Genomic DNA, 19,142 nt, shown 5'->3' on the forward strand with positions numbered 1-19,142 from the left:
TTTGAAAATGAAAAGTGATATTTTATCTTGACGTTATCCTTCATCTTAAAACTCTTTATTTACTTCTGAGTGTTCTTAAGCTAAGGGCCTGGGAAGACCCTGTGTGTGATCTAGCCCCGTGCTGCTTTTCCGGCATCAGGTTCGTCCTGGCCTATCATTGTCTGCACTGCCCTCTCTCTACCCCTGCTTGTCCTTCGAAGTACAGCTCATCTGTCCTGCTTTCAAGGATGCCTCCCCCTAACTCTGAGGTTAAGCCAGGCCTCCCCTTATTTTCTCTCCTCACAACCTGTCCTCCTGCATAAAATGTAGCAACATTGAAGCCAGCGACTCGATTGTGCAATGAGTCATTTGCAGACTGTCTCCCCAGCTGTGGGAGAAGCTCCTGGAAGGGCCTGAGTCTGGTCTCTGCTGAGTCCCAGCGTGGAGCTGAGCCCTGCCTGGAGGAGGGGATGAATCAGTCCACGATCAGTGAGAAACCTCCGTTAGATACTAGCCTGGCAAAGGTGGGCTTTGCCACATCAGGCCTCAGAGCTTGCATTTTGCAGGCGTGCAATCGTTTCTCCAGCTCGGTGGGCGTTCTCTGAGTGCCAGCCTTGCACCAGGCACTTGTATCGGGCCCTAAAGTCCTCCACGGCTCACAGCGCCAGCATCCCGGGACAGTGCTGGTTCAGAACAGGAAACGCTACGTCAGTTTCTCTCTCTGGGTCCCGTTTCCTTGCCCTGCGATGGAGACCATATCACAGTCAGCAGACCCTCAAGGGAGGCGTGCCTTCCTGACTGTGGGTGTTGTTCTGTCCACACAGGGGCTGAGATACAGATGCTGGGTGATCTTAATCACCTGGTCCCATGCTCATTTGGGGGCCACACAGGGATGAACAGAATCCAGGTTCCATTTCCCACTTAACTCCCCTTACTTCTTTGGCCTAACTTGTCCAATTCATCCATACCACTTAGAAACAGAAAAAAAAAAAATCACAGGCAACTTCACTTTAAAGCAAACGTACAAGGGGATTCCTTGGCAGTTAGGACTCCACACTCCCACCACAGGGGGCCCAGGTTCGATTCCTGGTGGGGGAACTAAGATTCTGCAAGCTGCATGGTGTGGCCAAAAATGATAATAATAACAATAAAGCAAACGTGTAATAGAGAAAGAACAAAACAGAGGGAGGAAAGCACACGTTACACACATGTGGTGGGGAGCCCAGCAGAGGCCTCCCACTTGCTGAGGGTGCCGTCTTTCTATCAGGACATTTGGAGCAAACAGCACAATGGCTTTGGACTCTGCTCTCTGGACGTGGGGCTGAAGTGTTTCTGGGAAATGGATTTGGGCTCATGTTATGCTGAGTCGTCCTGAGAAGGAATTTCTACATGGTTTCGAGTTTGTTTTAATGGCAAAACAGAACCAAACCGACAGAGCTCTGACGTGTTGAGTGAGAATAGCATCCCTTTCATTTCTAATGCAATTTACGCAGATACATACATACACGTATAATTTTTAATGTATGGGTTAATTTTGTTCATAATGAAAAGGGGTGTCAATATTTGTATTTTTCTTACTTGCTAAACGTTTCAAGGGCACTTTACACACCTTATCTCACTTATTTCTCACCACAGTAAAATGGGGGGAGCAAGGCTTGTATTATTCTCAGCATTTATGTGGTGTGACATTTGAGGCTCAAAATGGGACAGTAACCTGTTCCAAATCTCATAGTTCCTAGGAAGCAGAGGTTGGCCTCAAACTCAGGTTGGTCCTTCAACTCCAATCCCTTTACCCTCTCTTGTATATGTGTATGTATACACAGCCTAAGAAAAAGTATTAGTCTCTTGATAGAGAGAGATAGAGGCACACCCCAGAGATATTGTGGGTTTGGTTCCAGACTACTGCAATAAAGCGAATATCAAAACGAAGAGAGTCACATTTTTTGGTTTCCCAGTGTGTATAAAAGTTATGTTTACACCATACTGTAGTCTTTCAAGTTTGCAACAGCATTACGTCTTAAAAAACAGTGTACATATCATTGGCACTGAGGGACTTGCTTGGTGCAGGGTTGCCACAAACCTTCAATTTTAAAAAAACCACAGAATCTGTGAAGCACAGTAAGGCTAAAACAGAACAAAACGAGGTGTGCCTATAGATAGAGATATAAATATAAATATAGTTATCAATGTATAGGTATAGTGGATGTACATACATAGCATATTTGTATATTACACATACATGTGCATTGAGAAGTAAGCGTGTTTAGAAAAGAACAGTAGCATAGTTGGCCTCATTAATGCAATGAGAAGAAAAACAAAATTGAAGGGCAATGTCCATCTGAGGCTCCACAGCCTGTGTCCTTGCAGAGCGGTGGGGAAGCCCCGTATCCCTCCCGTGTGGCAGCGACCTAGGATGTCCCTGAATCCTGGGAAGGCCCGAGGGAGTAAAGGGCACTGCTCCCCGTGCCTGGATGTGATCCTGGGTGAAATCCCAGCTCAGAGAACGACTCTGAACGGCTGGGCCAACTCCCGGCTCGGATCTGTGAACCGAGATCACAGAGGGAGGACCAGTCTGTACTCATAGGTTCTACAGCCAAACGAAGGGTCCCTGAGGGCCCACGAGTCTGAGAACCAGAAACCCAGACGCCTCCTCATTTCCCTTCCTGGCTCTCTGGCCAGACGGTTTCCACCTCCTCCAATGCAGAAGGCAGCGCCTCGCATTCTTTGCCCCCAGAGCAGGGTTTGGCCCGCCGTGAGCGGGAGTGCCGGGCAACAGCTGGCGGTTAAGAGGAGAGCTCTGGAGACCCGCCGCTGTCTGCAGGGGAGCGTCTGCTCGACCACTGAGCAGCAGGGTGCAGGAGTCACCCCGTGAGAGCCTGGCCGCCCTCAGCTAGGGCGGGGCATCACAACACCGTACGTCCGTAGCTTCTGTCACGGAACAACGTGCGTGCGGAATTTGTAGGGGAAAGGGCAGTGCAGGGCTGTCTGGGCTGGAGCTGCAGGGGCCGAGGGATTCCCCCATTTGAGGGCCTGGTCCCCCGAGCTCAGGAAACCAGTGCTCTGTGGAGACGGAGGATGTCCTGGCACGTGGAGCAGGGACCACGCGGGCTAAGATGTGACAGTGTGGCCTTGCCGAGGGGCAGCAGGCAGGGAGAGGTGAGGGCTGCAGTTCTCAGCCACATTTGGCCCCGTGGCGGGGCAGCAGTTCAGCATTTATTACTGATTTTGGAGAGACGGAAGCAGACGAGCACTGCGGGGGTGGATTTGACGGGGCTGAGGGTGGGTGCACCGGGACAATGAAGGGGCCACAGCGAGGGTCCGCGGAGGGTTGTATGGAGGCCCTGATTGAAGGGAAAGGCGGTAAAGGCAGGCGAGCAGGTGGACTTTAGAACCCTAGGCGGTCAGAGTGGCAGGACTTTGTGACCCCGGGGTGCGTGGGCCTCCTTTGCAGCCCCTTCTCTCAGCCTGGCGCCATCTGTCTCTGTCTCCCTCCAGGGATGTGTTCCCGCAAGGCTTGCCTGATGAGTATGCCTTTGTCACCACCTTCCGGCTCCGGAAGATGTCTCGGAAAGAAGACTGGTATATCTGGCAGGTCATCGACCAGTACGGCATCCCGCAGGTGTGAGCAGCACGCCTTGTCTCGGTGCAGATTTCTTTCTCCTTCTCGTGGGCTTGGCATCAACCACCATGTTTTTTCCTGGGGTCTCTGTCCTGGGCCTGGGAGATGGAGGGTCTGGTGTCCATAGAGGCGCAGGGCACCTGCAGGGGCTGGCAGACCGCCAGAGGGCTGCACTTCTTCCTTGACGGTCAAGTACCCGTCACCTGGTGGGGCAGAACGCCCAGTTCCTGTCTCAGGGACCCTCAGCCCAGCGAGGGAGGTGGCAGCCCGTGCTGCTGTCCTACGGCACATGCTCTCTTAGCAGCACGTTCATTATGTAGTGCAAGAAACTGGCTTAGAGTCAGCACGACCTGGGTTCAGACCTCGTGTCTAGTCCTTTCTTGGTGTGGCCTCTGAGACACGTTCACTTTCTTTTTTTCTTTTTTTCTTAATTTTATTTATTTACTTTTTATACAGCAGGTTCTTATTAGTTATCTGTCTTATACATATTAGTGTATACATGTCAATCCCAGTCACCCAATTCACCCCACCACCACCCCTGCCCCCCTGCTTTCCCCCCTTGGTGTCCATACATTTGTTCTCTACATCTGTGTCTCTATTTCTGCCCTGCAAACCGGTTCATCTGTACCTTTTTCTAGATTCCACATATATGCGTTAATATACGATATTTGTTTCTCTCTTTCTGACTTCGCTCTGTATGACTGTCTCTAGGTCCATCCACGTCTCTACAAATGACCCAATTTCGTTAATTTTTATGGCTGAGTAATATTCCATTGTATATATGTACCACATCTTCTTTATCCATTCGTCTGTTGATGGGCATTTAGGTTGCTTCCATGACCTGGCTATTGTAAATAGTATTGCAGTGAACATTGGGGTGCATGTGTCTTTTTGAATTATGATTTTCTCTGGGTATATGCCCAGTAGTGGGATTGCTGGGTCATATGGTAATTCTATTTTTAGTTTTTTAAGTAATCTCCATACTGTTCTCCATAGCGGCTATATCAGTTTACATTCCCACCAACAGTGCAAGAGGGTTCCCTTTTCTCCACACCCTCTCCAGCATTTGTTGTTTGTAGGTTTTCTGGTGATGCCCATTCTGACTGGTGTGAGGTGATACCTCATTATAGTTTTGATTTGCATTTCTCTAATAATTAGTGATGTTGAGCAGCTTTTCATGTGCCTCTTGGCTGTCTGTATGTCGTCTTTGGAGAAATGTCTAATTATGTCTTCTGCCCATTTTTTAATTGGGTTGTTTGTTTTTTTAATATTGAGCTGTTTATATATTTTGGAGATTAATCCTTTGTCCGTCGATTGGTTTGCAAATATTTTCTCCCATTCTGAGGGTTGTATTTTCGTCTTGTTTATAGTTTCCTTTGCTGTGCAAAAGCTTTTAAGTTTCCTTAGGTCCCATTTGTTTATTTTTGTTTTTATTTCCATTACGCTAGGAGGTGGGTCAAAAAAGATCTTGCTGTGATTTATGTCAAAGAGTGTTCTGCCTATGTTTTCCTCTAAGCGTTTTATAGTGTCCAGTCTTACATTTAGGTCTTTAATCCATTTTGAGTTAATCCAGTGTCTTGGAAGGCTATACCTTTCTAAGAATTTGTCCATTTCTTCCAGGTTGTCCATTTTATTGGCATAGAGTTGCTTTTAGTAGTCTGTTATGATGCTTTGTATTTCTGCAGTGTCCGTTGTAACTTCTCCTTTTTCATTTCTAATTTTATTGATTTGAGTCCTCTCCCTCTTTTTCTTGATGAGTCTGGCTAAAGGTTTATCAGTTTTATTTATCTTCTCAAAGAACCAGCTTTTAGTTTTATTGATCTTTGCTATTGTTTTCTTTGTTTCTATTTCATTTATTTCTGCTCTCATCTTTATGATTTCTTTCCTTCTGCTAACTTTGGGTTTTGTTTGTTCTTCTTTCTCTGGTTCCTTTAGGTGTAAGTTTAGATTGTTTGAGATTTTTCTTGTTTCTTGAGGTAGGATTTTATTGCTATAAACGTCCCTCTTAGAACTGCTTTTGCAGCATCCCATAGCTGCATTTGGATCGTCGTGTTTTCATTGTCATTGTCATTTGTATTTTTTTTTCCTCTTTGATTTCTTCAGTGATCTCCTGGTTATTTAGTAATGTACTGTTTAGCCTCCATGTGTTTGTGTTTTTTACGTTTTTTTCCCTGTCATTGATTTCTAATCTCATAGTGTTGTGGTTGGAAAAGATGCTTGATACGATTTCAGTTTTCTTAAATTAACCGAGGCTTTGTGACCCAAGGTGTGATCTATCCTGGAGAATGTTCCGTGCGCACTTGAGAAGAAAGTGTAATCTGCTGTTTTTGGATGGAATGTCCTGTAAATATCAATTAAATCTGTCTGGCCTATTGTGTCATTTAAAGCTTGTGTTTCCTTATTAATTCTCTGTCTGGATGATCTGTCCGTTGGTGTAAGTGAGGTGTTAAAGTCCCCCACTATTATTGTGTTACTGTCGATTCCCTCTTTTATAGCTGTTAGCATTTGCCTTGTGTATTGAGGTGCTCCTGTGTTGGGTTCATATATGTTTATAATTGTTACCTCTTCTTCTTGGATTGATCCCTTGATCATTATGTGTAGTGTCCTTCCTTGTCTCTTGTAACATTCTTTATTTTAAAGTCTATTTTATCTGATATGAGTATTACTACTCCAGCTTTCTTTTGATTTCCATTTGCATGGAATACCCTTTTCCATCCCCTCACTTTCAGTTTGTATGTGTCCCTAGGTCTGAAGTGGGTCTCTTGTAGACAGCATATGTATGAGTCTTGTTTTTGTATCCATTCAGCAAGCCTGTGTCTTTTGGTTGGAGCATTTAATCCATTCACATTTAAGGTGATTGTCGATATGTATGTTCCTATGACCATTTTCTTAATCGTTTTGGGTTTGTTTTTGTAGGTCCTTTTCTTCTCTTGTGTTTCCCACTTAGAGAAGTTCCTTTAGCATTTGTTTTAGAGCTGGTTTGGTGGTGCTGAATTCTCTACTTTTGCTTGTCTGTAAAGCTTTTGATTTCTACGTTGAATCTGAATGAGATCCTTGCTGGGTAGAGTACTCTTGGTTGTAGGTTCTTCCCTTTCATCACTTTAAATATATCATGCCACTCCCTTCTGACTTGTAGAGTTTCTGCTGAGAAATCAGCTGTTAACGTTGTGTATGTTATTCCCTTGTTGCTTTTAATTTTTGTTTGTCTTTAGTTTTTGTCAGTTTGATTACTATGTGTCTTGGCGTGTTTCTCCTTGGGTTTTATCCTGCCTGGGACTCTCTGCACTTCCTGGACTTGGTGGGCTATTTCCTTTCCCATGTTACGGAAGTTTTTGACTATAATCTCTTCTTATATTTTCTCAGGTCCTTTCCCTCTCTCTCTTCTCCTTCTGGGACCCCTATAATGTGAATGTTGGTGTGTTTAATGTTGTCCCCGAGGTCTCTTAGGTTGTCTTCATTTCTTCTCATTCTTTTTTCTTTATTCTGTTCTGCAGCAGTGAATTGCACCATTCTGTCTTCCAGGTCACTTATCCGTTCTTCTGCCTCAGGTATTCTGCTATTGATTCCTTCTAGTGTATTTTTCATTTCAGTTATTGTATTGTTCATCTCTGTTTGTTTGTTCTTTAATTCTTCTAGGTGTTTGTTCTTTAATTCTTTTAGATCTTTGTTAAACATTTCTTGCATCTTCTCAATCTTTGCCTCCATTCTTTTTCCGAGGTCCTGGATCATTTTCACTATCATTATTCTGAATTCTTCTTCTGGAAGGTTGCCTATCTCCACTTCATTTAATTGTTTTTCTGGGGTTTTATCTTGTTCCTTCATCTGGTACATAGCCCCCTGCCTTTTCATCTTGTCTGTCTTTCTGTGAATGTGGTTTTTGTGCCACAGGCTGCAGGACTGTAATTCTTCTTGCCTCTGCTGTCTGCCCTCTGGTGGATGAGGCTATCTAAGAGGCTTGTGCAAGTTTCCTGATGGGAGGGACTGGTGGTGGGTAGAGCTGGGTGTTTCTCTGGTGGGCAGAGCTCAGTAAAACTTTAATCCGCTTGTCTGCTGATGGGTGGGGCTGGGTTCCCTCCCTGTTGGTTGTTTGACCTGAGGCGGCCCAACACTGGAGGCTACAGGCTCTTTGGTGGGGCTGATGGCGGACTCTGGGAGGGTTCACTCCAAGGAGTACCTCCCAGAACTTCTGCTGCCAGTGTCCTTGTCCCCACGGTGAGCCACAGCCACCCCCCGCCTCTGCAGGAGACCCTCCACCACTAGCAGGTAGGTCTGGTTCAGTCTCCTCTGGAGTCGCTGCTCCTTCCCCTGGGTCCCTATGCACACACTACTTTGTGTGTGCCCTCCAAGAGTGGAGTCTCTGTTTCCCCCAGTCCTGTCGAAGTCCTGCAGTCAAATCTCGCTAGCCTTCAAAGTCTGATTCTCTAGGAATTCCTACTCCCATTGCCTGACCCCCAGATTGGGAAGCCTGACGTGGGGCTCAGAACCTTCACTCCAGTGGGTGGACTTCTGTGGTATAAGTGTTCTCCCATCTGTGAGTCACCCACCCAGCAGTTACGGGATTTGATTTTACTGTGATTGCGCCCCTCCTACCGTCTCATTGTGGCTTCTCCTTTGTCTTTGGATGTGGGGCGTCTTTTCTGGTGAGTTCCAGTGTCTTCCTGTCGATCGTTCAGCAGGTAGTTGTGATTCCGGTGCTTTCGCAAGAGGGAGTGAGCGCCCGTCCTTCTACTCTGCCATCTTGAATCAATCTCCACGTTTGCTTTCTGAGTCTTGATGTTCTTAGCTGGAAAATGGAAAACAGAAAACCTCCCAGGAATGGTTAGTGGAAGCACCATGGGGAATGATGTCTCTAAAGCATCTAGAATGCTGCCTGATGTGTAATACAAGTTTTTATGGTAGTCTTTGGTTTTACCTTGAATGGAGCGTTGCAGCTCGTCTTTGCCCATGTCTGGTGCATGCTGGCTCTCAGTCCCTGTGAAGGTAGGCCCACCTGTCAACAGCACGCAGCCGAGTGAGGGAGGACCTGTCTCAGGCCCAAGCCATCAACACCGTACACTGATTTGAGATGCAAATCCCGATCCGCTTGTCCTCAGAGTTCATGGACCAACCATATCTGTCGTTTACCCTGGTCCTCTCTTGAAGAATGAACTGTGTAGCGACATTGCTCATCTTCAGCTGGGGGACACTGACTTTATTTTCACTTGGGGTTGAAATAAAATCAAAGCATGCTCAAGCCATTGCACTGCGGTAGCCACACTCACGGGCTCCTCCCCCAGAGGCGACTTCCTCCGTGGCAGTGAGCTCACTTCCCGTGGTTGAAGCTGGACCCTGCCCCCGAGGGCACCTCTTATCCACACTCACACGCGGTCAGTAGGAGCCAAGGACTGTCCCGAGTGCTTCACAAATCTTAACTCAGTCCTCCTAACAGCCCTATGGGTAGGTTCTACTATTACTGTCTTACCGAGAGGAACCTGATCCACAGCAAGCTTTAGGCGTCTGCCCGTGTCTTCATAGGTCGTGAGGGGGAGAGGTGGGATTTGAACCCAGACAGTCGAGCTCCAAGTCTGTCTTTTGACTGCTGTGCCCCACTGGCTCTGATCCCCATCCATTAGTCCTGTCGAATGACACTCCTGCAGCGTCCCTGGTCAAACTGAGATGCAGAACCATGGTCAGCCTTGACCGCCCAGTGGCCTGATTTCCTGAGTGTGGGAGGCCGACTGCAGGAGGTGAGACTCTTCTCCAGAGAGCAGGCAGCTTGTCGTGACCCTCACCCACCTCCATTGCAGACGGGCACGTCTCCAGTCTCCTGGGGTCCTGTGCTGTGGGCCTGGGCACCTGCCATGGCAGTCCTATGGGGCGAGCCCGCACCACCCCTCAGTCTGGGTCCTCTTCCTCCATGGCGTTTGCAGGGCCGTGTCAGCTTCCTCCCCTCCTTCTGCCAGAATGAGCCCTGGGCTGGAATCCTGCAGAGCCATGCAGAGACAGAACCTGCCTTTTCAGAGAGGCTCCTGGCTGTTCCGTTCCACTGAACAAGCTTTGGGGCGTGCCCTTCACTGAAAATGACGTGGTGGCCGCCCCACGCCTCGGGGAAGTCCTGACCGGACACAGGAGAAATGGACAGAGGCCACGTAGATGACCTGTGAGCAGACTGGTGTGAGCCACCCTGTCACGTGCTCTTTGTCCCGTAGCCCGGTAATAACAGGATCTAGATTTTTACACCCATGACCCCACAGAGAATTTACAACCACCCTTGACCGTTGGCATTTCCCCCGTTTGTCCTTTGGAGAAACTGAGGGGCACTCATTCCAGATCTGATAAAGGGCCAGGAGGAGGCTAGTTCTGGAGCAGGGTGGAGGGGTAGAGGTGAGACTCGGAACAGGCTGGAGGCCAGTGCAGGGACTGGAGAGTAGGCTCTGTGAGGTGGGCAGGCCTGGGACAGGGAGCCTGGGAGACCGCTGTGGTCCTCTCGGCAAAGGGTGATACTGACGCAGACCAAGGAGTCCTAGGGAACTGGGGAGAAGCGATGGGCTTCTGGATATGAAGTTTGAAAATAGAACCAACAGGGTTTGCTCATGGATCTGAGGCATGGAGTGCCCTCCTGAGGCCCCCCCAGCTTGGACTCGGGCCTGCCGGGCCTTCCTCTGCTCTGTGTGGTGCTGGGAGAAATAGAAACGTTGGAGAAAAAACCCATGTCCTCATGAAGCTCCCCAGGTGGCTCAGGGGTACAGGGCTCAAACAGGTGAAACTGATTTCAAGAAAGAGACCAGGTTTAATCATGATTATTAGATTATGCTTACGAGAAGTTTCAGGTTATTAGTCAGGGGTTCATAGTTTTGTTTTTCACCCTAACCGTAACATACCAGCAGACAATGCAGTTAAAAATAAATTTTAGTTTCCCCTTGGCTGTGCTGAAGCCATGTGGGGGACCCGAGACAGAGAAACCAGAACACCTGGGTGGTGTCATAAACACTGTGGCTGGTTCCCTGCAGGGCAGTGGACTCCTTCCTTTAACCTCGGGGCTCTCATTCATTCATTCCCTTCCTGTTGAGTCCTACTATATGGCGTGTGTTGTCCTAGCCACTGGGGTTAAAGAGATGAGCAGTAGAGACAGGGGGCCTGCTTAAAAGGATGGGGCAGGACAGGCAGGAAACGGGCGGATGAAATAAATGACCCGAAATGCTTTCATATACTGACCCGAAATGCTCTGAAAAAACAAATAAATCCACATGCCTGAGGATGTGAGAGCAAATGACCAGGTTAGAATCCAGTTGCACGTGTGTGTCAGAGAAGGCGTCACTGCGGTGATGTCTTTGAACTTGCTTCGTTTATTATAGGTAGTATCTAGAACAGTGCCTGATGTATAAGTACTATGTATTTTACGTATCTATAAATTCATTTAATTCTCATACCAGCTCTATCAGTGCCATTTTACAAATGAGGAAACAACACACAGAGGTTGAAAACCTGCCCGAGGTCACGCAGCTTAAAAGCGACTTGCCAATTTGGGTGTGGGCAAGCAGTAGACAGCCCAGAGTTTTGAAGGGTGTTTTAGTAAAGTGTCTCGGGGTAAGGGAGCTGATGAGGTTAAGGGTCAGGGTTAAGGAAACCAGAAAGATATCGTGGTGTCCTGGGATTAGCAGCAGCAGGAAGCTCCTGCCCGGGGCCTGGATGGCCTGGGCAGGGAGAGGTTGGTGGTTCGCGGAGACGTTGTGTTCTGGGGTCGTGGAGGAGGGAGGGCTTCCAAAGGGCCCTGGCACGTGGAGGAACATGGCCGTCTGGAACCGCAGGGAAGCTGGGAGGGCAGGAGAGTCAATACCAGACCCCTCTCTCTTCCTGCCCTTTGATTTCCGCTCCCATGGGCCAGACTAACTAGAAGCCAAAGGGCATCGGAGCCCGGGTCAGGAAGTCAAAGGTCAGAGGCTGGGAGTCCAGATCCAGGTAGAGAGAGGTGGAGCGTGGATATCAGGGCTGATGGAGGCTAACCCCATGGAGACTGGACAAGAATATACCCACCCATCCATTTGCTCAGTGAATACCTATTTTCTGTGTCACGTTACATCCCCCACCTCCGTGTGCTGAGGCAGTATTGATCTTGCCCACTCCTGCATTCCTGACACCTAGCAGGTTGCTTGCCTGTCACAGAGGATGTTCAGTGAGTATCGTGCAAGGGATGAAAGAATAAGCACATGGATGAGCATACGTTCATTCATTACTTCATTCATTAAAAAAATTAATTTATTTTATTTTTTGGCTGCGTTGGATCTTCATTGCTGCATGCAGGCTTTCTCTAGTTGCGGTGAGCGGGGACTACTCTTCGTTGTGGTGCACGGGCTTCTCATTGCGGTGGCTTCTCTTGTTGCGAAGCACAGGCTCTAGGCGTGCGGGCTTCAGTAGTTGTGACACAAGGGCTCAGTAGTTGTGGCTCACAGGCACTAGAGCGCAGGCTCAGTAGTTGCGGCGCACAGGTTTAGTTGCTCCGCAGCATGTGGGATCTTCCCGGACCAGGGCTCAAACCCGTGTCCCCTGCATTGGCAGGCGTATTCTTAACCACTGCGCTACCAGGGAAACCCCTCATTCATTCTTAAAACGCAGAGGAAAGTAAAACTTCCTTCCAGAGTTTTCAAGGCATTTTGCAGAGGGCTGGAGGGTGATCCAGTGAACAAGACAGCCAAGGTGCCTGCCACCGAATTGCTTTATTCTACCAGGGCTTCAATTTTATCTTCAAAGTGAGAGAGAGTTTGGGTTAGTGGATGGGGTCTCAGACTGGCACCTGGTATCTAGACACAGATGGATTCTGTTTTGCTGTCTGCGGTTTTAAAAGAACCTGAAACCAGTCAGGGTTTCTGGTCGGTCTCACAGATCAAGCCCCTCCTCACCAGTCCCCTTGTAGTTTCACAAAGGTGCTCTTACCTGCATAGCCCTCGGGTACTTGAGATTTTGACCCCTGGATTAACATGTGAGCTCAGATCTTCCATTTAATACAGGGTTTAGATGAGCCTGTAAGGTAGATGTCAGTAACACCATTGTCGTGAGGAGGACACCAGGGCTTAGGGATGGGAAGTGCTTTGCCCAAGGCTGACCAGCTGGTGAGGGTCACGGCTACGATCTGACTCAGGTCTGTCAGGTCTGACTCTGCGATCTCCCCTCCCCAGTTGCCCTCTCCCCCCTTGGTCCCATGCAGCTCAAGGGGCCTCTGGTCCTCTCCTCCCCAGGTGTCCATCCGGCTGGACGGCGAGAACAAGGCCGTGGAGTACAACGCTGTGGGTGCCATGAAGGATGCCGTCAGGGTGGTCTTCCGAGGTCCCCGGGTCCATGACCTTTTCAACCGGGACTGGCACAAGGTGGCCCTGAGCATCCAGGCCCAGAACGTCTCCCTGTACATAGACTGTGCGCTGGTGCAGACACTGCCCATCGAGGAGAGGGAGAACATCGACATCCAGGGGAAGACCGTGATCGGCAAGCGCCTCTATGACAGCGTGCCCATCGACGTGAGTACTGGCGGGCCTTCTGCAGCCAAGGTCCTGGGGTCACCGGGGAGGAGCCTCAGGCGCCACGTGCTCCTGATGTCCCCTGCACCTGTGTGTATCATGTATCAAGTCATCACCTTGCACTGTCTTAGGAGGGAGGACCCTGGCTCAGAAAACTGCCGTATCACCGTCACTCATTCACTCAATTATTTAGCCACTTGATCATTTACCATATATATACTGAGCACCTACTCTGTGCCAAGCACTGTGTGTCTACATGTATATGTAGACAAATCGACCCTGTAAATTTAGACCCTTTTCCCTTCTTCTCTGATTGTAAAAAAATTGGAACATACAGGAAAGTATATGGAAAATAAGTAAAAATCATCCTCATTTCACCAACCAGGGATATTAACTGGGGAAGACTCAGTGGCCGGTAATAGCTGTCCTTCCATCACCATTACATTCAGTGTTCTTTCCTTCTTTATTCTTTCTTTTCCCTCAATTCTTTTTTCTTTTTTTTTGCTTTCCTTTACTGTATCTTTCTTTCCTCTACGAAAGCATTCCCACATCTGTACACACAGACACACACACCGTGAACACGCACACACGTAACACGGGTACGCTTATGTGCTGTCTTCAAGCTGAAGTCAGCTTGATCCTTCTGACCAGGAGCGTCCCCTGCTTCTCGAGAAGTGACCAAATCATGATCTGGGATAGCTCTCTCCAAAACCATCTGTTTTGTTTTTTTACACGTATGTGTATTTCTGTTATCAAACATAGGGTTGTTGGATGTGTGCTAGATATTTTGAAATGTACGTAAGTCATGTACAGCGTGTACAGTCACGCCTTGCTTTTCTCTCTCAGGATTGCGTGTCTGAGCTTTCGTCTCTTTCAGCTGCTGCATATAGTACTTCATTTTATCGCACATCTTGCTTGTTTGTTCTCCTGCTAGTGAGTATTTAGATTGTTTGGACGCTTCACCATCATAACCAGCAAGTCTTGGGTCTTGAACGTGCTGGCACATCTCCAGATGTGCATTCCTCGCGAAGAAAACAGGGTAACACGTGCCTTTGAGGCTGGAGATGTGTACCAGTTGGGAGAGTTTCTCTGGGGCATTCAATGATTAGATTGTAGGGTAAACAATTTTTGACTTTCCAGCATATTTTAACTTCTCAACAAAGAGACAGAACATTTATGTGTCCACCAGCAATGTATGAAAGACCCATTTTCTTAGATCCTCACCAACACATTGACAGATTTTTTTTTTAACGTTTTTGTTGTTGTTTTGCCAATCGGATGGGCATACGATGGTATTTTCTTGTGGTTCTATCTGCATTTCCCTGATTACCACTGAGCTCAGAAATACTTCTATGTGTTTCTTTTTTTTTTGCGGTACACGGGCCTCTCACTGTTGTGGCCTCTGCCATTGCGGAGCACAGGCTCTGGACGCGCAGGCCCAGCGGCCATGGCTCACGGGCCCAGCCGCTCCGCGGCATGTGGGATCTTCCCGGACCGGGGCACGAACCCGTGTCCCCTGCATCGGCAGGTGGACTCTCAACCACTGCGCCACCAGGGAAGCCCTGTTCCTATTTTTAAATAAACTTTGGTTCAGTGAGGCTAAATTAATTCACTCAATAAACACATATTTTATTTTATTTTTTATTGAGGCCTAATCATATATAGTAAAATGCACAGATCTTAAGTACATATTTTGATGAGTTCTGTCAAATGTATATGCCAGGGATGGAAAGTGGTAAATGCGTACCAGCTGCCCCCAACCTGCCGCCTGGCCCTTCCCGTCCATGTGGGCAGCGTCAGTGGGACTCGTGCTAGTGCCTCGTGTTGTGCTGTGGGGTTCATGTGATCAAGCAGGTGCTGTCTGAGTGTCCCGGGTGGATATGAGTGCCCCAGTGGGTGGTGACTGCTCTTTCCGCCTTGTCTCTCAACATTGTGTTTACTGAATAGAAAAAGACTTTAAGACTCTGACTTGAAGCTACTTATGGCCTCTTATAAAAGGAAAGGATCACACTGAGATCTTTTCAGTCTCTTTGAATTACTTTTTTGATAACAGGAAGCATCAGATATGACGGGGCCCAGAGGAAAGGCATCCGACCTCAGTGAACAGGGTAGGCGGATGGGGGAAGACAGGAGGGGGTGGGCAGGGGTGGCTTCCTGGAGGCAGGTGACTTCTGGGATGAGCCTGGAAGGATGAATTGGATTTGTCTGTGCGCAGGATGGGAGGTGGCAGGAGCTGAAGCATGGTGGGGGAGGGGCGGGGCAGGAGGCAGGGCCAGGCCTCGCTAGCGCACAGGCCCTGGGATCCACCTGTAGGTGAAGGGGCAGCAAGGGTTGAGGAGAGTGGGGAGAGCTCAGGACTGTACTGGAGGCCGTTTCCTGGGGCTGCAGAGTAGGGTGGATGGAAGGAGAAGGCGGGTGAGCCCTGTTAGGGAAGGAAGTGAGAGGCCAGGGCCTGGGCTGGGAAAGGGGGCAGGGCTGGGGGCTGGCCTGGGGATCCTGGCTCCCGGGTGACTCTCTGCTGAGGGATGTGCAACAGAAGCGGCCAGGCAAGTCAGTGGGCATCTGGGCTGATGGACGGGGAGCCCGTCTCCGAGCTGCGGGGAGAGGAGACTCAAACCCTTGGGGCCCGGGGCCGGGAAGGGGTGTTCCTGGGCTCTGGGGGTCCAGCTGGTCTGGGACCTGCCATGCTGGGACCCCTGCCCCGTGACTCCCCGGAGGCCCTGCCAGCCTTCCCTCCGTTTCCCGCTCCTGTGTCCCAGGCCTGCCCAGCTCCAAATCCCAGGGGATGGGGTTGGTCGCTGAGAAGCCGTAACCCCTATCAGGAACCAGAGGGGTTAATTTCTGATGCCCCCCAGCTCTCTGGGTTCATCGCGTGGCTGGTTCTCGCGCTCGGGACCAGCCCTCGCTCACTCGCTTTGAGCAGCACAGACCCTAGAGCAGCGCCCCTTCCACCGCTCAGTGCCCTGGAGCTGGTGGACTGCCGGCTTCGCTGCTCTGCACCGGCCCCAAAGCCTCGATTCAGTTTTGGGTGAAGAAGAGTCCTCCAGAGACAAAAGCATTCAGGCTCGACTGGGAAGAAGGGGGCTGGGCCCGCGTTTGCCCTCCTTCCGCCCCGGTAGTGGCGGGGGGCAGGCGCAGAGTCCGCCCAGAGTCTGAGCAGGGGCCGCCGGTGGGTGTCAGAGCCGCAGGCGCCGGCCAGCACCTTGCTCTGTGCCACCCACCGTGTTCCCAGAAGTTCTCACGGGCTGACTAGGTCCTCCACGTTGCAGGCTGTGACCTCACTCACCGCACTGTCCCCATTCTGTAAGGACGTTCAGCACAGAGATTGAGTCACTCTGGGAGATCAGCTCGGTGCCTTGTGACCACCTAGAGGGGTGGGATAGGGAGGGTGGGAGGGAGGGAGACGCAAGAGGGAAGAGATATAGGAATATATGTATATGTATAATTGATTCACTTTGTTATAAAGCAGAAACTAACACACCACTGTAAAGCAATTATACTCCAATAACGATGTTAGAAAAAAAAAAGTGGCAGAATTAGGAGGCGGGGGTGCAGGCCTCACCGTCTACTTGGAAGTTCTGCCTTTGCTTTGAGTCTGGGCCTCCAGGTCCTGTCCCGTGCTGACTCTCAGATTCGATGGTCACATTGGGCCCTTAACTGGGCCCTTTTAGCCCACAGTGTGGAGTCTGGGGTCTGGGCTGGGTCCCACTCTCTCCTCCTCTGGCCCATTGCCATTAGGTGAGTGTCCACGTTGTACCCAGTGCCGGGGAATCCCAGAACCTGACGTTTGTCAGAGGAATACTCTGCCCACTTCCTGTTTCGTGCTGGGTTTCTAGATTAAAACTGAATCCTGATGAACTACATGGAGGGAGGATCAATGAACCCCGCACCCCTTTGTAAACCTTCCAGAAGCGTAGGCTGGGGCACTTGTGACCACGTAGCTCAGGCTTGAACACGGTGGGGAGAGACCACGGCACCCTGCAGCTCCACCTGCCATGGACACCTGTGTCTGGCCTCACCTGGTCTTCACGGTGCCCTAGGAGTCATGTCAGCATCTCCATCTGACAGAAGAGGAAACCGAGGCTCAGGGGATTGGGTGCCTTGACCAGCTGCTCCGAGAGAAGAGCAGAGCTGAGGCTCAGACCCGGGCCCGGCTGATCTCAGATCCTCAGCTCTCTGCACCCTGATTGGTTTCCACACTGTAGTCAGGAAAGGGTCACCAAGCTGCACATGGTGGGCACGGAGGGAAACTGGGGCTGGAGAGAGGACCCTGCAGCAGTTCAGCCTGGAATTGCTGAGGGTGTAAACAGGAGCAGAGATCCCGGGGGGTGGGGGCAGAGGGGCATCAGAAGGTGGGCTCCCTGACATGGTGGAGGGAGGGGAGAGGGAGGAAGGTGGGACAGGGAATGGTGGGATTCCAGGCAGTTGGAAGAGACCCCTCCTGGCTCCCAGGCCCTGCTACCCACCCTGAGTGCACGTGTGCAGGCCCCAGGCCACCTGTGCACCTCCCTGACCCTGACCTTGCCTTCCTTCTCCACCTCTGTCCCTGTGGCCTTGCCAGACAGACCCAGCCGCTGAGCATGTACGCTTGCTAATGCAGAAAGCAGGACCCTCTCTTTAAAATAGGCCTTGTTCCAAAGCATGATTCTGTGTTTTGTCATTTTCTCCTGTCTGTGGGCTGGTGTCTCTGCAGGAAATACAACAGGCCAGACAACTGGAGTTGTTACTGTTTCTGCTGAGCCCAGCCTGTGGAGTGAGGGCTCACACCTGCCAGGGCCTGTCCCAAAGCCAGGAGGGCGAGGTCGAGCTGCCTGGCCTGCTCGCTCAGGGCCTTCGAATGCAGCACAGGCCGCAGAAGGGCACAGGGGAGGTGCAAGGCTGGGAGCATTCAGCACTGGTGTTCATAAAATAAGTATCCGTTGATTTAGCTCAATTTCCCTTCGATAAATGTTTGTCCGTGCATGGCGCATGCATGTATCCACTCAACCATTCATTCTGCGCCTCAGGACATCTGCTATGTCAGGAAGCACTCTGGGGCTGGGGGTACAGAGAAACACAAGAGATAGGAGAGGCCTGCCTCACAGGACTGCTGTTCTAATCAGAGAAACACAGTTTAAAAAGTAAACTGAGAAATGCACACAAAGGAGGCATTGTGGTCATTGCTTTTATAAGGATGTACAGGATGACAAGTGACAGGGAGGGCCTGGGCTCTGATGGGTGGTTACAGAGGTGAAAGGTGAGAGGAGCGAGCCTTGTGAGGAGCAGGAGGGAAAAGCAGGTAGGAAAAGAGAGCTCAGTGTGTTTGAGGGCTATGGGTCAGGATGGGGAGCCCTGGGGGAAGATGGACACACAAATGTATAATTACCATGCAGGCTGCTATGTTCAGTATTAGCTGTATGTACAAGGAGCCAAGTGGTGGAGAAGAGACCCCGTGAACTCTTCTTGACAGTAGAGGATGTGTATCAGTTATTAGTTGCTGCATAACAAATATCCCCCCATCCCCCGCCCAAAAAAGAGGGATGAAAACAACAAATACTTATTGTCTCATAGTTTCTGTGGTTCAGGAATCTGGGAGGGGCTGAGCTGGGTGGGTCTTGCTCAGGGTTTCTCATAACGTCGCTGTCAAGCTATTGGCTATTGCTGTGATCTTGAAGTTAGAACAGGGCTGAAAGGCCACCTCCAAGCTCACGCAGGTGATTGCTGGCAGCCTCCCGTGGGCTGTTGGACTGAGGGCCTCAGTTCCTTGCTGTTGGATTGCTGACAGTGGCCCTGGTTCCTCCCTACGTGGGCTTCTCCGTGGGGCAGCTCCCTGCGTGCCGGCTGGTGACCCCAGGCTGCGTGATGTGAGAGAGAGAGAGAGAGAGAGAGAGACCATGCGCGCACGCACAAAGAAGCCAGTCTTTCTGTAACTGATCTCGAAGTGACACGCCGTCACTTCTGCCACGTTCTGTTCCTTAGAAGCCAGTGACCAGGTCCCTCCTACACTCAGGGGTGGGAAGGTGAATGAAGCTCCACCTCTTGGAGGAGCATCAAAAGATCTGTGGGTGTATTTTTAC

At 50.0% G+C, this 19,142-nt stretch overlaps 1 protein-coding gene across 8 annotated transcripts in view; it reads left to right on the forward strand.

Moving 5' to 3' along the window:
* The window catches only part of COL22A1 (collagen type XXII alpha 1 chain), a 254,177-nt gene that overhangs the window by 61,826 nt on the left and 173,209 nt on the right, over nt 1–19,142 (forward strand). For 7 of the 8 annotated variants that reach the window (XR_003793573.1, XR_003793575.1, XM_029222987.1 and 4 more), the window contains exons 6-7: nt 3,475–3,598; nt 12,811–13,086. Coding sequence is in view for 6 of the 8 variants with exons in the window: in XM_029222987.1 (XP_029078820.1) it covers nt 3,475–3,598; nt 12,811–13,086 (400 nt within the window). In the remaining 2 variants the exon portion in view is untranslated. The remainder of the gene's footprint in view (nt 1–3,474; nt 3,599–12,810; nt 13,087–19,142) is intronic. The other variant, XM_029222992.1, reaches the window with a different exon arrangement.

This window comes from Monodon monoceros, unplaced genomic scaffold (assembly GCF_005190385.1).
Source record: "Monodon monoceros isolate NGI ecotype Baffin Bay Population unplaced genomic scaffold, NGI_Narwhal_1 Super_Scaffold_14, whole genome shotgun sequence".
Lineage (NCBI taxonomy): Eukaryota > Metazoa > Chordata > Mammalia > Artiodactyla > Monodontidae > Monodon > Monodon monoceros.